At 39.0% G+C, this 19912-nt stretch overlaps 1 protein-coding gene across 7 annotated transcripts in view; it reads right to left on the bottom strand.

Moving 5' to 3' along the window:
* The window catches only part of FOXP2 (forkhead box P2), a 334810-nt gene that overhangs the window by 33466 nt on the left and 281432 nt on the right, over positions 1-19912 (bottom strand). For 4 of the 7 annotated variants that reach the window (XM_033163377.1, XM_033163378.1, XM_033163376.1 and 1 more), the window contains 4 exons: positions 18155-18259; positions 10741-10797; positions 3540-3627; positions 1257-1340 (listed from right to left, as the gene is read on the bottom strand). In XM_033163377.1, the coding sequence (XP_033019268.1) occupies positions 1257-1340; positions 3540-3627; positions 10741-10797; positions 18155-18259 (334 nt within the window). The remainder of the gene's footprint in view (positions 1-1256; positions 1341-3539; positions 3628-10740; positions 10798-18154; positions 18260-19912) is intronic. The other 3 variants (XM_033163382.1, XM_033163379.1, XM_033163380.1) reach the window with 1 other exon arrangement.

Here is a 19912-nt window from a genome sequence, read left to right as displayed (position 1 = left end):
CCCAAAATCTGGAGTGACTTCAGCTCATTTGGGGTTAAAATCATTAGGTAATGCAAATGAATTCTGCAAAGCATCTTCTACACAGTTAACAACCATTTGGAACTCAAGTCAAGATGCTTAAGAATAGGAGAATTATGCTTAAGAATAGTAAAAAAAAAATGGGGGGAAAGTGGAAATATTTAAATAGTGTACATGTGAAATGCTAAACTCTAAACTTGCACAGAGGGCAATAAGCAATTTATGGAAGGAAACAAGGTGGTAAAAAAGCAGGAATTTTAGTTAAGACTCCTATTTGCAATTTTTTTAAAAAAATGTACCCAGCCTGTGAAACCCTGAAGTGGAAGATTAACAAATGCCAACTCTTTTTCACTCATCAAGTTGCAAAGTAGAACCTCCTACAAAAATCTTTGAAGTTCACAGCTCTAGAAGCACAAGAGACAGACTATTCCGTCCTTTAATGGATCATTAACGGGGTGTGATATACAAATGTGTTTTTTAAAAATATCTTATTGCTTTCACCTACATTTTCTGAGTTTTGCAGACTTGGACCCTTCAAGCTCTCAAGTATCCTTATGAAAGAATGGCATAGCATGTATTTGCAATACTCAGGTGTTTAAATTGGCTGTTTATGAAAAGTTACCATATAGCCTTCTGTTTCCAAGCATAGACAAGTAACACAGTGTCATAGCTCACGAGATTAAGTTAAAAGTGGAGACCTTGCAAGTATCGGTGCCAGGTGAAGGCGTCACCTGCCTATATCAATGTTTTTACTGACACAAACAAAAACAGCAATGTTTGGGAATTTATATATTAAGTGGAAGAGTTAACCACAAAAAAATCATTTTTGTATGTGTACCCTTGTGACTGATCTATACTGAATTACCCCTCTAACTTTCCCCCTTTACTACTACTGAGTCAACTGAACTTCAACTTTTTCAAAATAGCTTTCTTTTTAATATCTGTAAGACTATCTCAAAGAAGATATTCTTTCTAGCTTCGGCAGCAAGGCAGTGATTTGTGCACTTATAGGTGTACTTTGTTTAGTGTCACCTATGGCGCAGATTGGATAGATTTTGTAAAAGATAGCATTACTTTTAAAGAAACATACAATTTGACAAGCTATTGCATTTTACCTTCATTTTATTGCCATATTTTTCATCACACTCATTGTTTTCCAACTGTCACTAAATTGTTCATTTTCTTAGTCTGTTACATTCACGGGCCTATTTACTGTTTATAAAGCAATATGCACTTACAGGTTTTGGAGATGGCTTGGGCTCCGAGGGTCGCATGTGCAAGTGGGTCATCATTGCCTGAAGACGTTCCCGTTCTTTAGAAAGCTGTTAAAGAAAGAGTGAGATCAGAAGCATTTTAGAAATGACTAATACAGCTATTTTATTTCGTCTGCTACATCTTATCATTGGAGGCTGTTGTAGGGTAATGGGTGCTGCATATCAAATCCTTATATGTCAGTAGCAACGTATGTACAAAGAAAGGCAACTTTGGCAATTCTGGGGGTCGGGGCGGGGGAGAGGCCCACCTATAGCTTTCCTCCTCATGTTTAAAAGGTCAGGGAAAACAAATAATACTTCATCTTTTTGTCAATAAGAGAATTGAGGTCACCATTGCCTCGACAGTAACAAGTTACCAGGACCATAAATTAGACGGCCCATAGTGTCTCTTTAAAAATTTCTGTGGACACTGATAGCAATGGACTAGTGCCAACAACTGTGAAGGGGTGAAGGGGTCCTTGTAGCACAGTGCCTGCCAGGATTGTCTGCACACTTCATCCATTCCCACCGAGGTCCAGTTAGTGCCCCCTGCAATCTGCCATCATCAATCTAATTCAATAGAGTGACAGGGACCAGGCAGTGTGAAATGCTGAACTCTGCCACTAAGTCGACATCTACACTGCACTGGGTCTCATTACAACTGATGGACCTTACTTTTCTATCAGTCACACAAAAGGGGGGGGGACTCATAATTGGTCACCCTGCAAGCAGAAACTCTGTTCGGCCTTTCGCATCACAGCGGAACCTTTATAAATGGTAAACAGCTGCTTAAGAAACCTTTCAACATGCTTCAGAAAACGTATCAGGGTTATTTACACACACACACACACACACACACACAAACACACACACACCTTTTGTTTTGTTTTGTTTTAATCAGTTCTCAATTGATTTTTCATAGCACTCAACAGAAGAATCTTTATAGTTTCAGATTCCAAGAGCACCCAGTTATTGAAAACATAGAAATGAATAATCATGTAAGTTTTTAAAAACTTCCCAAAACTATCACCAACACCACCATCAATTTATTTCTTAAAATTCCTGCCCTTTATCTGAAGATCACATGGCGGTTTACAATATAAAAATACATACCATAATAACAAAGACAAAAAAGTATCATGCACAAAGATAAAGACGTTAAGAGCAGTATTCTAGAAAGGTTAATTTGAATACACTAAAAACAATCAATATCCCTCTGACAGTCAAATCTCAAAGCTTAATCTTTAAAACTTGTTCTTCAGCCAAATTCATAAAGATGAAGGCTTACATTTTCTGTTAGACCCAGAAACAAGTACAAAAGAGAAACATATGCAGTAATTTCAAATGTCTCTGTGTACATATGTATATGTATACAGAGAGAGAGAGAGCACTCACCCTCTCCAAAGGTTTGGGATAGGTAACTAAAGCAAGCTCCCCACCAGTAAAATAGTCAGTTTCCCACTTGGCTGTGAACTTAAAGGCGAGTCCAAATAGACAGGCGTTATAATGCTTGTGGCTTAGATTTCAGTGAGTCGTGTTACAAGGAAGTCACTGAGGGCAGCCCTTGCCATCGGAATGTGCCATACAGATAGCCTCATTAAGAGGATATTTTTGGTGGACCTTAGAAGTTGTATGGGAGGAGGTAAACTTACAAATTATAATTAGACGAATTACATTTAAATGTGCCACTATTTTTTGGCCTGTGCTACACAGGTGAAATTATTAAACCTAGTTTTGCCAGACCACCTTAAGCATATTTAAGGCAGGAAATTGCAGAGATCTGAAATTTGTCTGAAGTTTTGTCTGACATTCCTGAAATTTGGGCAATCTAACTTCCCCCCAAAGTCATCCAAATTCTTCCTAAGTTTAGGCTACTGACTGGTCTACTGTCCAGTCTACTCAGCTCTCACCTGCCCCAAATCTTTCCTTGTTGCACTTAAAGTTAGCAACCTTTACAGAATATATACTTTGGGTAACTTCTGAGAGGGTTTGTGTCATTTGTGCTGTGGATAGCTAGTGCTCACAGTTGACAAAAAAAGCACCATCGGGAGAGCCACCATATGACAAAAGTGATAATGTGAAAAGGGATATGCTCCCAAACACTAACAGTCTGTGTATGATTGTTATAATTTATAAAATAAATTTATAAAACAATAAGTCAGAACTTATAAGTAATAGTAAATTATGAATTCTAATTAATAATAATCAATTCAGAACAAATCATATTTCTTTAAGGAAGTAAAAGATTTCTAAAAGATTTTCCCAAACCTGTATTTCTAATTGCTGGACCACCTGCATTTGCACCCGACACTGAGCAGTGCTTCTGTCATCCAATGCATGTTCATTATTAAGGTGCCTAGTAAAAGAAGACAGAATAAAAACAACACAACATTAGGAGGCTGTTATAAATCTCCTGAACCTTACTTTTTGCCCCCAGCCCGGCCTAGTTATTAATAGAGAAAGGGAGTTTTCATTTACCAGAGAGGTAGTCATAGACAAGCTAATTCAAGCAACTCAACCTAAGAAGCAACAGACACAACAGGATTGCCCTCTCATCCAATGGTCAAAAACTGCAATGGTAACAGGGAATGACAGAAGCTGTTTCTTCTACCAAACAGCCACAGAACACCACTGAGTGGACATTAATGGAGTTTTGAGTTGTGGAAGTGTCACTAACGGCTGTGTACAAAGGCCCCTAGTTTGAATTAGGCAAATGGAGATTCTGAGTTGTATCCAATGCTAGTTCTACACATTGGATTCCCATTGAAACTCATGGCCATGACTAATTTAAGTCCATTAATTTCAATGTGTCTAGACTGAGTAGAACTTAAGTTAGTTACAAACCTCTGTATCATCACTGGGCTATGTGACACAGATAGGAGGTGTATGAAAATGTGCATGTGTCAAGAAAGATCCCACATTTATTCTATATACCGTATTATTCCTCTCATGTCTCACCTGTGAGAACTGTAGCGCTACAACATGCCTAAATAGGAATTCTACATTATTTCAACATATTCCCTCATTGGCTTCTCACACCATTATCTTCAAGCAGGCCTAAAACCATGAGTTCAATTGCCGCTCTTAGGTAACTATGCCAGGAACTATGCAATATTGCAAAGACATCTCTAAATGCCAATAATGATCATAATATCTACTTCATAGTGGGGATGGAAAACATGTGGCCCTCTAGATGTTGTTGGACTCCAGTGTCTGTCATCACTGACTGCTGGCTATGCTGGCTAGGACTGATGGCAGTGATGTCAGAAGGTTTTTTTTCTATAGCAATGGAGATTGTTTTGACCTGAAATGATTCAAGAGGTCAGGTATTATACAGCAGTATATTTAGTAATTTATATGTGGCTTTCTAGGGAGAAATATTAAGCCAATCATAGTCTTGAGCACAGTGGCAACCGCTGCAGCATTACTCACCCGACTTCCCTGGTTACTGAGAGGGAGAAAGGCAATATGGTAGGGAGAACACTGTACAGTGGTACCTCGAGTTACAGATGCTTCAGGTTACAGACACTTCAGGTTATAGACTCCGCTAACTCAGAAATAGTACCTTGGGTTAAGAACTTTGCTTTAGGATGAGAACAGAAATTCAGCGGCGGCGGCGGCACGGTGGTGGGAGGCCCCATTAGCTAAAGTGGTACCTCAGGTTAAGAACAGACCTCCAGAACGAATTAAGTTTTTAACCCAAGGTACCACTATAATGGTACCGGATTGGCTGCACCACTATGCCTGCATCACCCACCCTCAATCCCTTGCCCCTCCATCTCTCAGTAAACAGCAGTAACACTCAGTATTGGGAAGCCTGGTGAGCAATGCAGCCTCCCTGATTGCTGAGGGGAAGGGCCAGAGGTGGCACTGAAAGAAATTAGAGAGGTAAATGTTTAATATTTACTACTACTGCTATTATTATTAACTAACAGACAATCTGGGAATAGAAAGGAAGGGGCTAAGAGAAGAGTGATGTTATAAGCAGAAGATGTGCATGCAAAAGGACCAGAGAGGATGGATTAAAGAAATTTACAGCTGGGGGTAGGGCAGAGGTGAAGTACAAGTTTAGTATGAAAGGATAGTGTGAGAAGAAATTAACTGGGGTTGAGTAAAAATACTTTTAGAGGCATATGTGGGTAGGCAGGGCTTTTTTTCAGCCTGAAATTGCTGGAACTCAGTTCCGGCACCTCTCAGGTGGGTTCCATTGCCATTCTAAGAGAACAAGGGAGGCGTTCAGGGTGAGTTACAGAACCTATTTTTCTAGAAAAATAGCACTGGGGTTAGGAAGTTAAAACAATAAAAGAAGAAGCCTTTTCCACTTAGAGCCTCTGGATCACCAAATTCTGCCTAAAATGGGGAGGCCGAGTCACAGTACTGTACTTACATAACAAATATCTGCTTGAGGAAAGCTGAGCTGTGGAACGCCTTGCCACAATGAAAACACTGTGACAAAGAATTAGCAATTTCCAAAGCTGAATTAGATATCTGTAGAAAGTGTTGCAGTGATCGCCAGTGTAATGCTTCAAGAACAACCAGCTGTGTAAAAGAGTTTATTTTTTATTTTATTTTTGGTTAATCATGGTCTAATGACTGATCTCGAAATTACAGTAAACAGATAGAAAGTTAATTGATGTATTAATTTGCTGTGTGACACATCACAGAAGTCTGGCCTGCACTTTACAGATATTTTTAAACTATGCCTATGATTTATTATTGCAATTAAGATCTTAGCAGTTGGAGGGTTAATGTGATACAAATCTAAATTATTCACAGATTTCCAAATAAATATGGCAGGGTGATTTTGAATCTAATAAATTTGGTATCGGTTTTTAAGTAAAAATGACTAAAACATGCAGACAGATGAAACATAGGTATGGATGAAAAACTATTGCCCCCAGTATGCAATACTTTGTATACTCATGTATGTGTGATGCATGTTGGAGTCATAAATCTTTACTGACAAGAAATTTGACAGCTGCACTACATCCCTTAAATGGCAATGCTAGCAAAGCAAGTGACAATAGAGATAAACACAACTACAGAAGACTTATAGTATTAAAGCAAAACTTAATATATAATGTTGTATAATGCTGAAATGCAATATAATGCCAAGAAACTAAATGTGCCAGTACAATTATGCGCAAACAACAAACTTTTGTAGCTTCTCTCCAGCAAGCAAATGCCCAGAACCCTCTTAATAGAACCACACTGATCTACTTGTAGCTTTGCTTGCAGTGGACTCCAGAGAAAGCTGACTTTAAGAAGCATAATAGGCTCAAATGGCCCTTTTATGCTGTCATCTATTTAACAAGTTGATTGAGGGCCAATATAGTCCAATGGCTAATGGATACAGTGCTAAGCTTGGAAAGGGCAGACTTGGCTTCAAGTTCCTTCTCAAGCATGAAGCTCAGTGGGTGAATATGGACTTACACTTTGCCTCTCAACCTAAGCTATTGCAATTGTTTTTTTGTGATGATAAGTGGACTGGGTTGTATTCTGCCTTGAGTTCATCCTGAAAAGGGCACAACTAAAGTGTAATATTTCCAATATACCTAAATATGTTTTGGCTTTACAGTGGTACCTCGTTTTACAAACACTTCGGGTTACAGACTCCGCTAACCTGGAAGTAGTACCTTGGGTTAAGAACTTTACCTCAGGATGAGAACAGAAATCGCACGCTGGCGGCAGCGGGAGGCCCCATTAGCTAAAGTGGTACCTCAGGGTAAGAACGGTTTCAGGTTAAGAACAGACCTCCGGAACGAATTAAGTACGTAACCAGAGGTACCACTGTATAATGAAACATAAATTTGGCTTCATATATCTAACAATCTCAACTCAGCTCTGCTGTTTTCAATGTCACATATGTGGGATCGCTTTTTCAAAAGCCCACCCCTTAATTATTTGTGGGTGTCTGTGTGACAAGACCAGAAGTGATAAGACTGATAAGGTATCAAGTCCTGAAGGAAGACTGGCTCTTGAGAAAAGCCCATATCAGCCCCACATAGAGCAACATACCCATGGAATCTGAGAAGAATCAAGTGGGGATCAAGAGAAAAGCAGCAGCTTTATTGGAATAGCTCTAAAGCAGCCTTCACCACTGAGCTCAATGGGACCTTATTTCTGAGCAGACTTTCACCCAAGATTTCAGTGGGTCAACTCTGAATATAACTTAATTAGATATCACCTCAAGTCTGCAGATTCATTATTTTCTGGGAACAATTGGGAAATTGAGGACATTTTCTGAAGTTCATGTCTATGACAGGTTGATTCTTGTCATGAGAAGGTATCCATACAGCTTGTTACAGTATAACTATCTACAATACATATTCTGGAATAGAGCTACAACTATAATGGGTCTATTCGGAAGTAAACAAGCTGAGGAGTTGAACCTTATTCATTTAATATGTTATTTTGCTAGATGTCAATGTTACTGAAAACCCAATGATTCTTGCTAGATGTTTTCCCAACTGAAGGAGAATGTTGGCATGAGGAGGCTGAAGTGGTGCTATTTGCAAAAACAAGGTCATAAACTTGGAAAATGTTTCTATAAATAACATCTGATAAGCACATTGCCAGATTTGAGCCACCCTCCAGAATCTGGAATCACTGGAACCTCCAGAATCTGTTTGGGAATGTCAAAGGCAACTGAAGTCACAAATGAATGAATGACTCTGAGAATGTGAAGCAATAATAGCCAGCTTGCTTATGTGTTGGAATTAGGAAAAAGGTGTTTAGGTGTCTTCAGAACAGGCTAGTTCCTGCCGCCCTTTTTAAATAAACCAAGCGCTAGCTAAACAGATATCCACACACAGATCAAATTATATTTGCAGAAATATCAATTGCAATAAGATTCGCATTTGTAAGCCATAGGTAACATTGTTAAGGCAAGGTAGAGAACACAGAAGATTAGTTGTGAGGATGTACTGGAGAGTAAGCAGGATGCTAAACTTTAGTAGAGAGAATTTATATTGGCGTGAAACAAAAGGAACTCGCATCAACGGAAGTTAGAGTAGATTTACTTTCAGTTAAGTTTCCAGTGGACACCTAGCCATTTCAATTAACCCCTGTGTAACTTGGTACTCTTGTCAGTCTCTCCTTAGAAGAATCCCAGGACTAAAATAGCAGAATGCCAGAGGTCAGGGCAGAGGTACCGTGGCAGTGGTCTGTGGGGGAATTGAAACAGAACCTGTCTGAACTAAGTTCAACTCCAGGCAGTACTATTCTGAGCCTCACTTTAATGAGCACTAAAGGAAAAAAAATCACCTAAACATATTCTAACCAGAGAAGATCACAAACTATAGTTACTTCTCTTACAAGTAACCAAAGTTTGCTGGAAATCCTTTCATAGTGATTTTTCTAACAAATATTTATAGCTTAAAACTAACTTTCCCCGTGCTTAAAATCGGCATAAATAAAATTTAAAAGACTTGACTCCTTACTTTTTGAAGGAACAGTTAGAACTGTACAAGACATATTGAAATTAAAAATGGTACTTAATTGTATTCTATAATGATTATCATTTGTTTTTAACTAGGGATTGATCAACCTAATTCCAGTCAGTGTTGATTTTACATGTGTTCATCTCTAAGTATTTTCTGTTCTGTTTCTGCAATAAGCTCCATTTTTAATATCAGCATGAAAATCTTTATTTAGATACATAATTAATATATCCAATAATATATATTTAAATATGCATTTGACCTCCATGTGTGCATTTCCAAATAGGTTTCTACCCTAAGACACACATTTTAATGCATTTTGGTGCAGTATTTGAGCTGAGAAGAATTCAGGGAAGTGCAAAATCCAAAGGATTTTATGGGCCAAACCATGCATAAGTCTGGGAGATTCAAATTGGAGCACTCCACACAGAAATTTACAGAAATTAAATTCCTCAAGCATCTCAGCTATGGGTAGTATTTGTTACTACAACAGACCTTTCTTTATTCATTCTTTTGGATTAAAAGTACCCTGTCTTGCATAGATACTGAATGTAGCATGCAATACTCAGAAAACTCAAGCACATGATTCCTGAATCCTTAAAACTGTTTGAAAGATATTTGTACAAACAGAGGACAGAGATTAGTTCGAGAGGAGACACTGGAACCTGCAAGCTAGAGTTGTGTACGGACAATAGCTACATGGAGATTTGAGATACTCTGTAGTGTCTAACAAAGCAGTTCCATTGGTGTATAGACTTCTGACTGTGCAACAGGGCTGGCTGCCCCTCCCTCTCCCCACATGTCCCCTAAATGTGTTCTGGGGGGTCCCTCAACACTCCAGAGCAGATTTGAAAAGTATCCATATGGAGATTGAATTTTCAGGGATGTGATGGCTGGGGCGGGGGTGAGACCTTTTGCCCTTGGCAAATATGAATTCAGGCTGTACAGTTACAGATAAAACAAACATGTGTCACAATCATGCCCATTCCATTAAATTTAAGTTTCAATTGAAAGTGGATACATTACATCCCTTGTCATCTTTCTTACAAGATGCACATTTCTGTTAATGAACTCCTCAGATGCAGTGTGTTAATTTTTCAGTTGCTTCTTGTGTGTCTGGTAGCTCTGATCCCTCTGTCAGCATACTTATTGGTTTATTCAAATAAATAAGTAGGTGACTTGCTTTAGAACATAACATTATATTTAGTAATGAGAAAGAACACTGAACTGTTGTTATGTTTGGAAGTAGCCCGATATTAATTTCTATCTTGTTTATCGCAGACAACACAGCATTTGGTCAGAATCAAACTTTTCCATTCTAAAAAATTACAATATGGCATTTGACAGGCCCACTTTGGGGAATGAGAAAGTTCCAGGAATGAGCAAACTTTTTCAGCAGGGGGCCGGTCCACTATCCCCCAGACCTTGTGGGGGGCCGGACTACATTGGGGGGGGGGAATGAACGGATTCCTATGCCCCACAAATAACCCAGAGATGCATTTTAAATAAAAGCACACATTCTACTCATGTAAAAACTCCAGGCTGGCCCCACAAATAACCCAGAGATGCATTTTAAATAAAAGGACACATTCTACTCATGTAAAAACACACTGATTCCCAGACCATCAGTGGGCCAGATTTAGAAGGCGATTGGGCCGGATCCGGTCCCCGGGCCTTAGTTTGCCTACCCATGGTTCAGAGTATTCTAAATTTGTGTACAACCCTGCTAGTGGGGTGGATATATTTTGCAACTGGCATTGTACTTGCAGCATAGCCTATATGCTTTGGCTTTCCATCCTGCAAGGTCCCTGGTCAAACTGATTCTTCAAGTTTCCGTAGCGCTTCAAGCAGCGATTTGGAAATACTGAAACTAGTAGCCAACAGATCAACAAGCTCCACTACTGTCAATGTGAATAAGTGTTGGTGCACTTGTCATGGACTCCTATTGGACAGTGCCCATTTTGAGGAATACTCTCTCCCCTCCCATGTTTGGAGCAGTTTTGTTTTAGAGAGGGTTGGTTTTTTACCTTGGATTTACGAACATGAAAGGATGGGTCTTTATCCACATATTCACACAGGTAGTCCTTTAAAAAGAAAAAAGAGCAGTATGCTACCTCTCCCTCTCAGAAATACCTCACCATTCAAGAACATTTCTCTTTCTCTTTCTTAGAACCCCTTAGGAGTGAATGTGAGTAGCCCAGAATATGCTTGCAATCATTTTCACTAGTCTGTTGCATTGCATGGAACATGGAGAAGAAGCTGAAATCAGGAATTAAGAAATAAATAACCCCCCCCCCCCTGTATTGCTCTGGAGTGAGGCTCCCACATTTCTAATATGACCACACTATTTCTGGGGGACAAAGGCACTCCCACTGTTATTGTGAAATGATTGTCCTGTACACAGCCCAGGAGTGACAACTAGAAATAGCATAACAATACCTGATGAATGCACTTCTTCAGACACTATTGGAAAAAGACTCTAATCCAATGATGTGTACACAGAGCCCTATTTGAAAAGCTAAAACCACACTAGGTGGGTTTGGGGATATAAAATGGGTAGTGAAACTGCCTTGGTTAGTGTAACATTGACTACACGGACAGGCAGCAGCTCTCTAGATTTTCGGACAGGGTGGGGCTTTCCCACCCCTACCTGGAGATTCCAAAGAATGAATTTGGGGCCTCCTGTATACAAAGCATATGAGAAGGGGGACTGAACACAGCACCACCACCTTCGCCTCTTTAATCCCAGGGATCTTGGCTTTTAAATAAGGGTTCCATATGCAGAGTACCAGCTTGTGGATTAGACATGGAAAATGCATGTGAAGCTTCCAATCCAGTGATATGATTCACACATAAAGAAACCAACATCTGCATACATTGTGATCTACCTGAATCAGGGCAAAAATGTGTTTAGATTTTTCGTTCCAATTCATCTCTGTATATTTAAAGAACTAAAAACCAGCAAAATGTTTGCATTTATGTGCTCAAGTCTCAGAGACCTATTCAATTTATCTGTGCTGCTTTTATTAGGCTAGCTACTGTAGACTACAATAATAGTCAATGAGGTTTCGTCTTGATTGAATTTTTCAGCGGAACACAAAAGAACCTTGCCATTAAAATAGTCCTTTATTCTCCTGTATGAAGGCGAAAGGTTTTTAAAGTGTTGTGATGTTCAGTAATGAGCTTCTATCTAAATTATCATTGGTGACAAACTCACAAAGCACTTTGAGGACACATAGTTATGAAATGCCAGAGCTGCCACTTTCTTTCCTGTAATTATAGGCTAGCTTGCAGCCCTTCAATGATCATTTATAGAACAGCCTCCAGTGGATTACTGAGAACTTGAAAAACACATACATACCTCTGCCACATCTCCCTTCTCCTTTCCTTGCTATTGTTTACCAGTGATATGTAAAATAATGGGGCCTATTCATTTCCCCGTCTTAATTATGCCAATCAAAGTACAGAAATAGTGCTGGATATAAACACAATGCAAGGGGACTAAATAAATAGGCTAGAAATTAACATTAAATTATGAATTCATGTATTTATTACTATTTTACACTCAAATTATTCTCTTTTATGCTTTTTACAACCATCTCAGGTACATATTGCTATTCAAAAATTCTCTATGATTTATAAATCAAGAATGAGATAATACTGAAAAATGAGAGGATTGGTGGATTTTCTCAGTCAGTGCCTAATTGCTGTTTCAAAATGCATATGCAAAGGGACATTTCATTAATCATTTAATCATGTCCCTTGCAGGAAGTTGGAACTAATGTTGCAAATACCCTTTTCATATGAATGCTCCATAATACTATCTTATGCATTTGATATATTGCATATGTCATAAATTATAGCTGCTTCAAAAAGAACCAAGTGGGTTGTTACCCCTGAAGATGCTTGTTACAAAACCTTTATTAAGCCCCCCCCCCAACTCTGACTTATTGCTGGTTCTTTTTCACAGCTTCATTCTAGCCCCCAATAATGCTCTTTCTGATGGCAAAGGTCTGTAAATTACCCATGCAATCACCAACACCATTTCACAGACCTGTTCTACTTCTACTGGTCTGCTAACAAGGCGATTACACACAAATTACTGAATGCCTATGAAATATTTAAATGCATTCTACTCTACTATGCATTAATAAGAGCAAAGCAAGCGCTGGAATTCTGGTGAGCCTCAGTCCCTAATGTCCCCTAATGAGCCTCTTACTGTGACTGCAGTTCAAACAGAGAGGTGAGGAAAAAATGCAAAGGGTGCCTTCAGAAAGGCAGCACTGAACAAACATTGTGTGAGCCAGTTCTAATTTATGGGTCACTTTATAGGTATATTGATTTTTGTTTTCAAAATGGAATAAATGATGTGGTCGACTGATGTTCTTTCAAAACTGCATGAATCTGTGTGCAGGCTTGCCAGACTTGCACATGGAAAAATATAAATATGCAGTCAAATTTCTAAGGAAACAATTAGGAAAATGTTTTGATGGAGCCTGACCAAAACCAAAAAAGTATAAAAACAACCTGCTTCCATTTGTCTACCGATCTTCCATAGGTTTTAGTGAATAAAACAGTATGTGTCAGCTTACCCTGAAATAGTACAAACTATTAAATGAATTTTGACATTAGAATTTTGAATTCATTGCAAATTATCTGATTTCTGAAGAGAAAAACTGGGGTCGACCTTTAAATCTTGAAGCATCAGAGACGGTTTTAGCAACGTGTTTCACTTGCCCATCAGTAGTGTATGATTTATTTTGCATTGAGCTTTAATGTTTAAACACTGACAGGAGTTTAAATACAAAATGTATTTGTGTGTGTGCCACTATTCAATGCATGTCACTATTCATTTAGCAGATTGTGTCAGATGTCTTCGTTCTGAAGGATGATGGCACTGTCACCCCAAGAAACAACATCCTGACAAGTTCAAATAATGCCTTTTTGAGGTCATAATTTTGGATCCAGGCAGCCTTGTCAAAGCCAAAGCTAATCTACACAAGATGTGAGTAAGGGTATAGCAATAATCTATTTCAAACTTTCTCTCTCTCTGGATTAAAAGAAAAGCGCATATGAAGTTTGATACCTAATTAAATTATATTAGTCTTTCTGTTGCATTGAGCTGCCCCCTTTGAGGGGCCTGTTGGTAAACTGCCCTGTCTTCTTCTGCAGCATTCTTTCTACCCTTCCCTTTCCTCAAAACTAACAATTCTGTCTCTTTAGAGGAAAACATTGCCTGTCTTTGTACGATAGATCATGTTTTGTTTCGCTGGCGTCTGCTCCATGCAGGTTAAAGTACGCTTGTCTGCTGGCTGGAATGCTATAGTGTAAACCTTTTGATTTAAAGCTCTAAAAGTCAAATCCATCTACACTCAAACTGACTTAGGACCAATGGAATGATAATTAGTTTTGCAGACAAAATACACCAAAGTTTTGTCATATGTTATTACGCTCTGACATTTATAAGACAGTAATGAAGAACTACTATTAAATGCTTTTAGTGATCTTTGGGGCTCCTTGCTTGGCAACCGGCAAAATGGTTAGCTTCTGTCAACACCTGTTTTATAGTAAAATTCCAAACAAATTCTTAAACATTTTTGGCAGTCTTTTAATCACTTTTCTTCATTGCTCAGTATTCTGCTCAATAATTGTTCTCTCTGCAGTTGGGCAATAATATTTTCTGACCTGACTTTAAAATTTGATGCTTTTCTCTGCCAGAAAGAATTAATTTTACAGAATTGCTTTTGTTCAGTGGATCAGATGCACACGAGTAACTCTAATTTTACACAACTTCATCAAGGCTGAAAATCACCCCAAAACTTCTCATGGCTGGGAATATACATCCAAGCTTCATTATATCAAAAGTATGGAACTGTATGGCAGTGTGTCTGTCTGATATGACATTATGTGGAAAGCCAACTATGCTTGTTTGAAGATAACAGGCAAGTAATATTAATCTCATTAATCTCTTCCATCGTATGCAAGGTGGAATTTTCAAAATTCTAAACACCTCAGCGCAGAGAAGTATAATTTATATTTATCATCAACATACTGACTTCTGGAGGGACAAAAACGGAGGTATAAAAAAATCTTTCATGGCTATAAGTCATATTCTGTAAATTATTCTTCACTTCACTCCAAATCCTTTCTATTATTAAAAAAATGAAGCAAAGCCACTGTGTTTTCTGTCTTAATCCTCCTCCTCAAATGCCTCAGCACAGCTTATTATTATTATTATTATTATTATTGTAAAAGAAAAAAGATGAAGCACGAAGGCATCAACTTAAACTGGTTTCTGAACACAAGTTAGAGTTCACCTTATATATCAGAGACCACTTCAAATTTGTCACAAGAATACTGCAGAAATAGACACACAACTAGATTTGGGTAGCATTCCTTATGAATATTTTATTTCAGTACAGTATACTTGCATTAGCTCTATTAACAAGTACCACACTGTTCCAAGTCAGAACCTACAACATTCTTACAAAGATTAGACTAAGAGCAAGGTCTCGAAAACTACTGCCATTAGTTCTGTCATCCCCTATAAAGTTAATGGATTGGAAAAAAAATAGTCATTCTTTGGCTCTAAAAGTTGAAGTTGAATTGAAATAAAAGGTTTTTAATTGAAATGGGGCTTTGCAGTGTGAGCACAGAAGAATACTAAGGGGGCTAAAGGCAAGGGGATTCAGACTTTAAGACTACTGCAACACAGTATTTCAAATGGAAGAAGCTGAAGTTTACATCCCTGTGACTTTGTATTTATGTCTAAAAGATGTGTACAACAATGGTCTAAAATGGCATTTCTGCTGGGTGTAGAGCAAATGTCATGGCTTCTGGGTGGTATATAGTGCATGAGGTGTGGGTAATTGCCCCCTGGCTTTGCAGCCCAATGCAGCTCCCAGTAGGGCTGGGTGATATATTGATGTATCGTCCAAAACCAGTTTTAAGTCCATATCATGATATCGGTTTCATAATTTTTGACCTGGCAATATATCACAAATCATGATGTGTATTAGGGCTGGGCAATATACGGTCCAAAACTGGTTTGAAGTCCATAATTTTTGACATGGCAATATAACACAAATCATGATGCGTGTTTCGGTGTGTTATGCAAAAATCACAATGTGGAAAAACGCATGAAGCCAGCCATTGCCTCTACATCGTTCCATATTTATTTCAGACATCGTGGTATATAGTGATGTTTAGCTGGTGATATATTGCAATGTTGAAAACCAGGTATCACCCTAGCTCCCAGTTACAGGGGCATTATCAAGCAGGTGGTATGGAAGGGTGCATATGGGAAAGGGAAGCACATTTGATAGGCTTAGGCTACAGGACAGAATCTGGAACCTCTTGGCCTGACCCAAGAACATTCAGGATGTTCTCTTGAATGGGTCACACAGTTTAGCAAAATGGGAACGATGATAAATATATAAGAACTACATTACTGTTATTCAAAGTGTTTCCAGGGACTGTGCATTATAAAACCAGGGACCTACAAAACAACTGTGAAAGCAGTGAGAGACACATTAACATCACTAGACTCTGGAAGGATGGAAGTATTTATAAAAATTAGTTTTGCTTGGAGAGCTAAAGGCTGGAGCTAAGTTGGCTAGAACTCTTGGTATCAATTATGCCTAGAACAATATATGCAGTATGTAGGTTATTTTTGCATGGAATAATTTCTAGCAGCTTATATAAATCTCACACGCAAACAGCAGCCTCTTTAATCTACAAACAGAAATAGTACAGATCAAGTGTATTCTTCTAAAATTGGGCAAAAATCTGTAAAAGTACTCTTTAAAGTACACCTAAAACCTATTCTTCACAAAAAATGTAAAATGAAGTAGGAAAGCAAACATAATCTACTCTGAAATAGATGAGTATATATATTCAATGTAAGCATTCAGATACAAAAAATATAGTTTTCTTATAAAGATGTGGTACATCTTTGCCTTGTTGTGAAGCTGCTGTTTCTACATAGTCTGGTTCTATACCATTTGTAAACAGGCCTTTCTGATGTTTCTACCAACATCCTGGCAACAAAGCAGCACAATTTCAAATCAGCTAATTAACTTAATTGTTGATGAAGCATGAAGCAGTTCATTCACCCTGTTAGCTGCACCATGACAACATAAGAGCCTCAGCTTGTGAAGTTACTCATCTATATAAACCTATCTATAACGTTCCATTAGGACTCTTTGTACACTAAAGCCCTGTGCACCTCTCTTCTATGGGAGATCACACCGTTTGGGCTCAGCCCCTCTCAGTCCTCGCAGAATGAAAATGCTACAAAATTGCCACAAACTTGGTTTATGATACTCACTGTAATAACTGGATACTTTTTAATTTTAATGTGCCACGGCCCACTTTTTCACAGTTAATTTTGCAAGTGTTGCACAGATATTGGCTGCATTCTGAATTAAACATGCCAGAAGATGGAGAGGATTTTTCACCTTTCTAAGTAGCGGCAAGCCTTCACACTTTGCCACATGGTAAGGCACTCATTTAAACTTAGGGGAAATGTAAAAACAGACTTCAGTGTGGCATGGGGAAGCTGTGTAATGTGGATTTTTTAAACAAACAACAAACAAAGCACTGCAACCTCTCACACATGTGTATGTGGGGACAGTTGCTGCAGTGAAGGTCATAGGCTCTTGGTCTGCTTATACAGTTCTATGCCTGATCCAGGGACTCTTCTTGCTGTGACGCTTTTGTAAACCAGATTGAAATTGATAAACTTGATCATCTGTTGTTTTCACTGCTGGGTTGTTTTGTGTACTGAAATCCACCTTGAGTGTAATTTCCTTGTGGAAAAGCAGCATATAAATTGAAATCTAACCATATCCAGTCTCCTCACTCCCACTCCTGTGTAAGTGGATGTTTTTCCATGGGGTTAGCATTCGGAAAGATTTGCAAGTGAACCTTCGCGGTAAGCCAGCTCCTTCTGGAGCTCCATGAGTGCACTGGAACCTCCAAAGAACTTTGGCTCGGAGCCCATGAATCGGTACTTGAGATATGACCCTTTTGTAAGCTATACTGAAATCACCGAGTTCACTCAGGAATAAGTGCTCTCATGACTGCGAGTTAATGCTACAAAAGGACAGCCTTAAGAGGCACATTTCTTTCTACAGATTACATGCCTATACACACAGTTGCATGTATTTTCCCCCATTCATTATTTTATCAAAAGGCACTTTACAGATGCTCTGAGGTTACATTTTGGCAAAGGGGTCAGGTAAGCATCATGCCACTAAAAAGCCCAAATAAATGATTTAATGTGAAAGGAAAGCTAATAATTCTATCCTCTCCAGTTGGCTTGATCTGGTGTTTTGGCACATAAGCCATAAACATCTGATAACTTTATGGTTGAGTTTTACTGCATTATCTGTATACCTACTCAATTCTGTTTACTGCATCATAAAAAAACCAACTTACTTTAAAAATTGTCCAAAATCTTCACAAATACTTTCACATCCAGGCCACTTGCAAACTCCATGGCCATAGAGAGTATGAGAGGCTCCAGTCTCCTCGTGTGATGAGCTGTGGAAAAAGAACATGGCATCAAATTCATCTCAAAGGCCATAATAGTAGGAGGCTTCTAGTACCTGTCAGGTTATGATCAGTGACAAACAGGTCAAAACCGGTCAATTCAGCTCAGAACAGTCAGAAAAATCTAATCGTTCTGCTGAATAGTTCAACTGCCAAGGATAGATGATGTTCTAATTAGAGAAGGAATAGAGCCAAAGATGACTGTTAATAAAGGATGAAAAAATGACTGTATGTTACAGTATGCTAATTTTGCCATATGACCCCAACTTAACATTCCTCCCCCCTCTAAATACATACATACATACATACATAAATAAATAAATAATCCAGAATGGATCATTTCTTCCTGAGAAGTAAGCTGGCCAATAGAGACTTACAAATGTTTCTGCATGTTGTTTTTTAATTTTTTACTCATAAAATCAATATAGTGGGGTCTGCAGTCTTAACTAATGTTTTTATCCCAGGGCAGTGTTTTCACAAGTTGCTTGATGTTGTTTATCCAAACAACTATATGCTGAATTCAGTTTCTTTGGAGAGAGGAAGTCAGTTGCTTGGGTAATTGTCAGTGACAATTTCTTTTTTCCCTCCACAATGCTGCAGTTTGGCTCTCTGTTCCAGAAAAATCAACCACTGCCTTGATGTATCATCAACTAGCAACCTTAATTGAAATGCCAAAATGAAAATTAGCTCTGGATGTTATCATTTTAAAATAATGAAAGGTAATATTATGGAAGCTTAAAGAGAATGATAGATGCAACCCACAAATTCTAATTACACTCTCTGCAAAAAAGTGTATGGGGGGAAGCTATAGCTCAGTGTAGAACATCTGCTTTGCATGTAGAAGGTCCCAGTTTCAATCCGTAGCATCCCCTGGTAGGGCAGGCAATGTCCTTTGTCTGGAATGTCACTGCCACTCAGTGTAGACCAGTGTTTCGGAAACTTGGGTCTCCAGCTGTTTTTTAACTACAATTCTCATCATCCATGTCCACTGGTCCTGCTAACTAGGAGTGATGGGTGTTGTAGTCCAAAAACAGCTGGAGACCCATGTTTGGGAAACACTGACAATACTGAGCTAGTTGGACCAATGGTCTGTGCAAGGCAGCTCCCTTAGTTCCTAAACCATCCAAAAAAACAAAACTCATTTGATTGCTTATGGAATACAGTGGTACCTCTGGTTACGAACGTAATTCGTTCCGGAGGTCTGTTCTTTAGCTGAAACTGTTCTTATCCTGAGGCGTGCTTTCGCTAATGGCATCTCTGGCACCCGACTTCCACTCACATCCTGGGGCAAAGTTTGCAACCAGGAGCAACTACTTCCAGGTTAGCGGAGCTCGTAAGCCAAAGCGTACGTAACCAAAAGCGTTCGTAACCAGAGGTACCACTGTAGTTCTTATCTTCAACAATCTCTCAGTGTAACCACTTTTGCTCTGATGGGTTGGCTCACAAGTAAGATGACCTCCAATTTCTGGTAAAGCCCCTTCCGCCCCTAGCAAGGAGGGGGAATTGCGGGCGTCACGAGCCATTCACACGCTCCATTGGCTGAACCCCGGGCGCGGCGCTACCCAGAGCGACCAATCTGGTCACTCTGGGGGCGTGGCTTGCTGCATTTAAGCAAGTGTGCGGCCTGGGCTCAGCCTCTTTTAC

This window comes from Lacerta agilis, chromosome 10, assembly GCF_009819535.1.
Source record: "Lacerta agilis isolate rLacAgi1 chromosome 10, rLacAgi1.pri, whole genome shotgun sequence".
In the NCBI taxonomy this organism is placed as follows: Eukaryota; Metazoa; Chordata; class Lepidosauria; order Squamata; family Lacertidae; genus Lacerta; species Lacerta agilis.
This window is presented reverse-complemented; position numbering and strand designations above follow the sequence as displayed.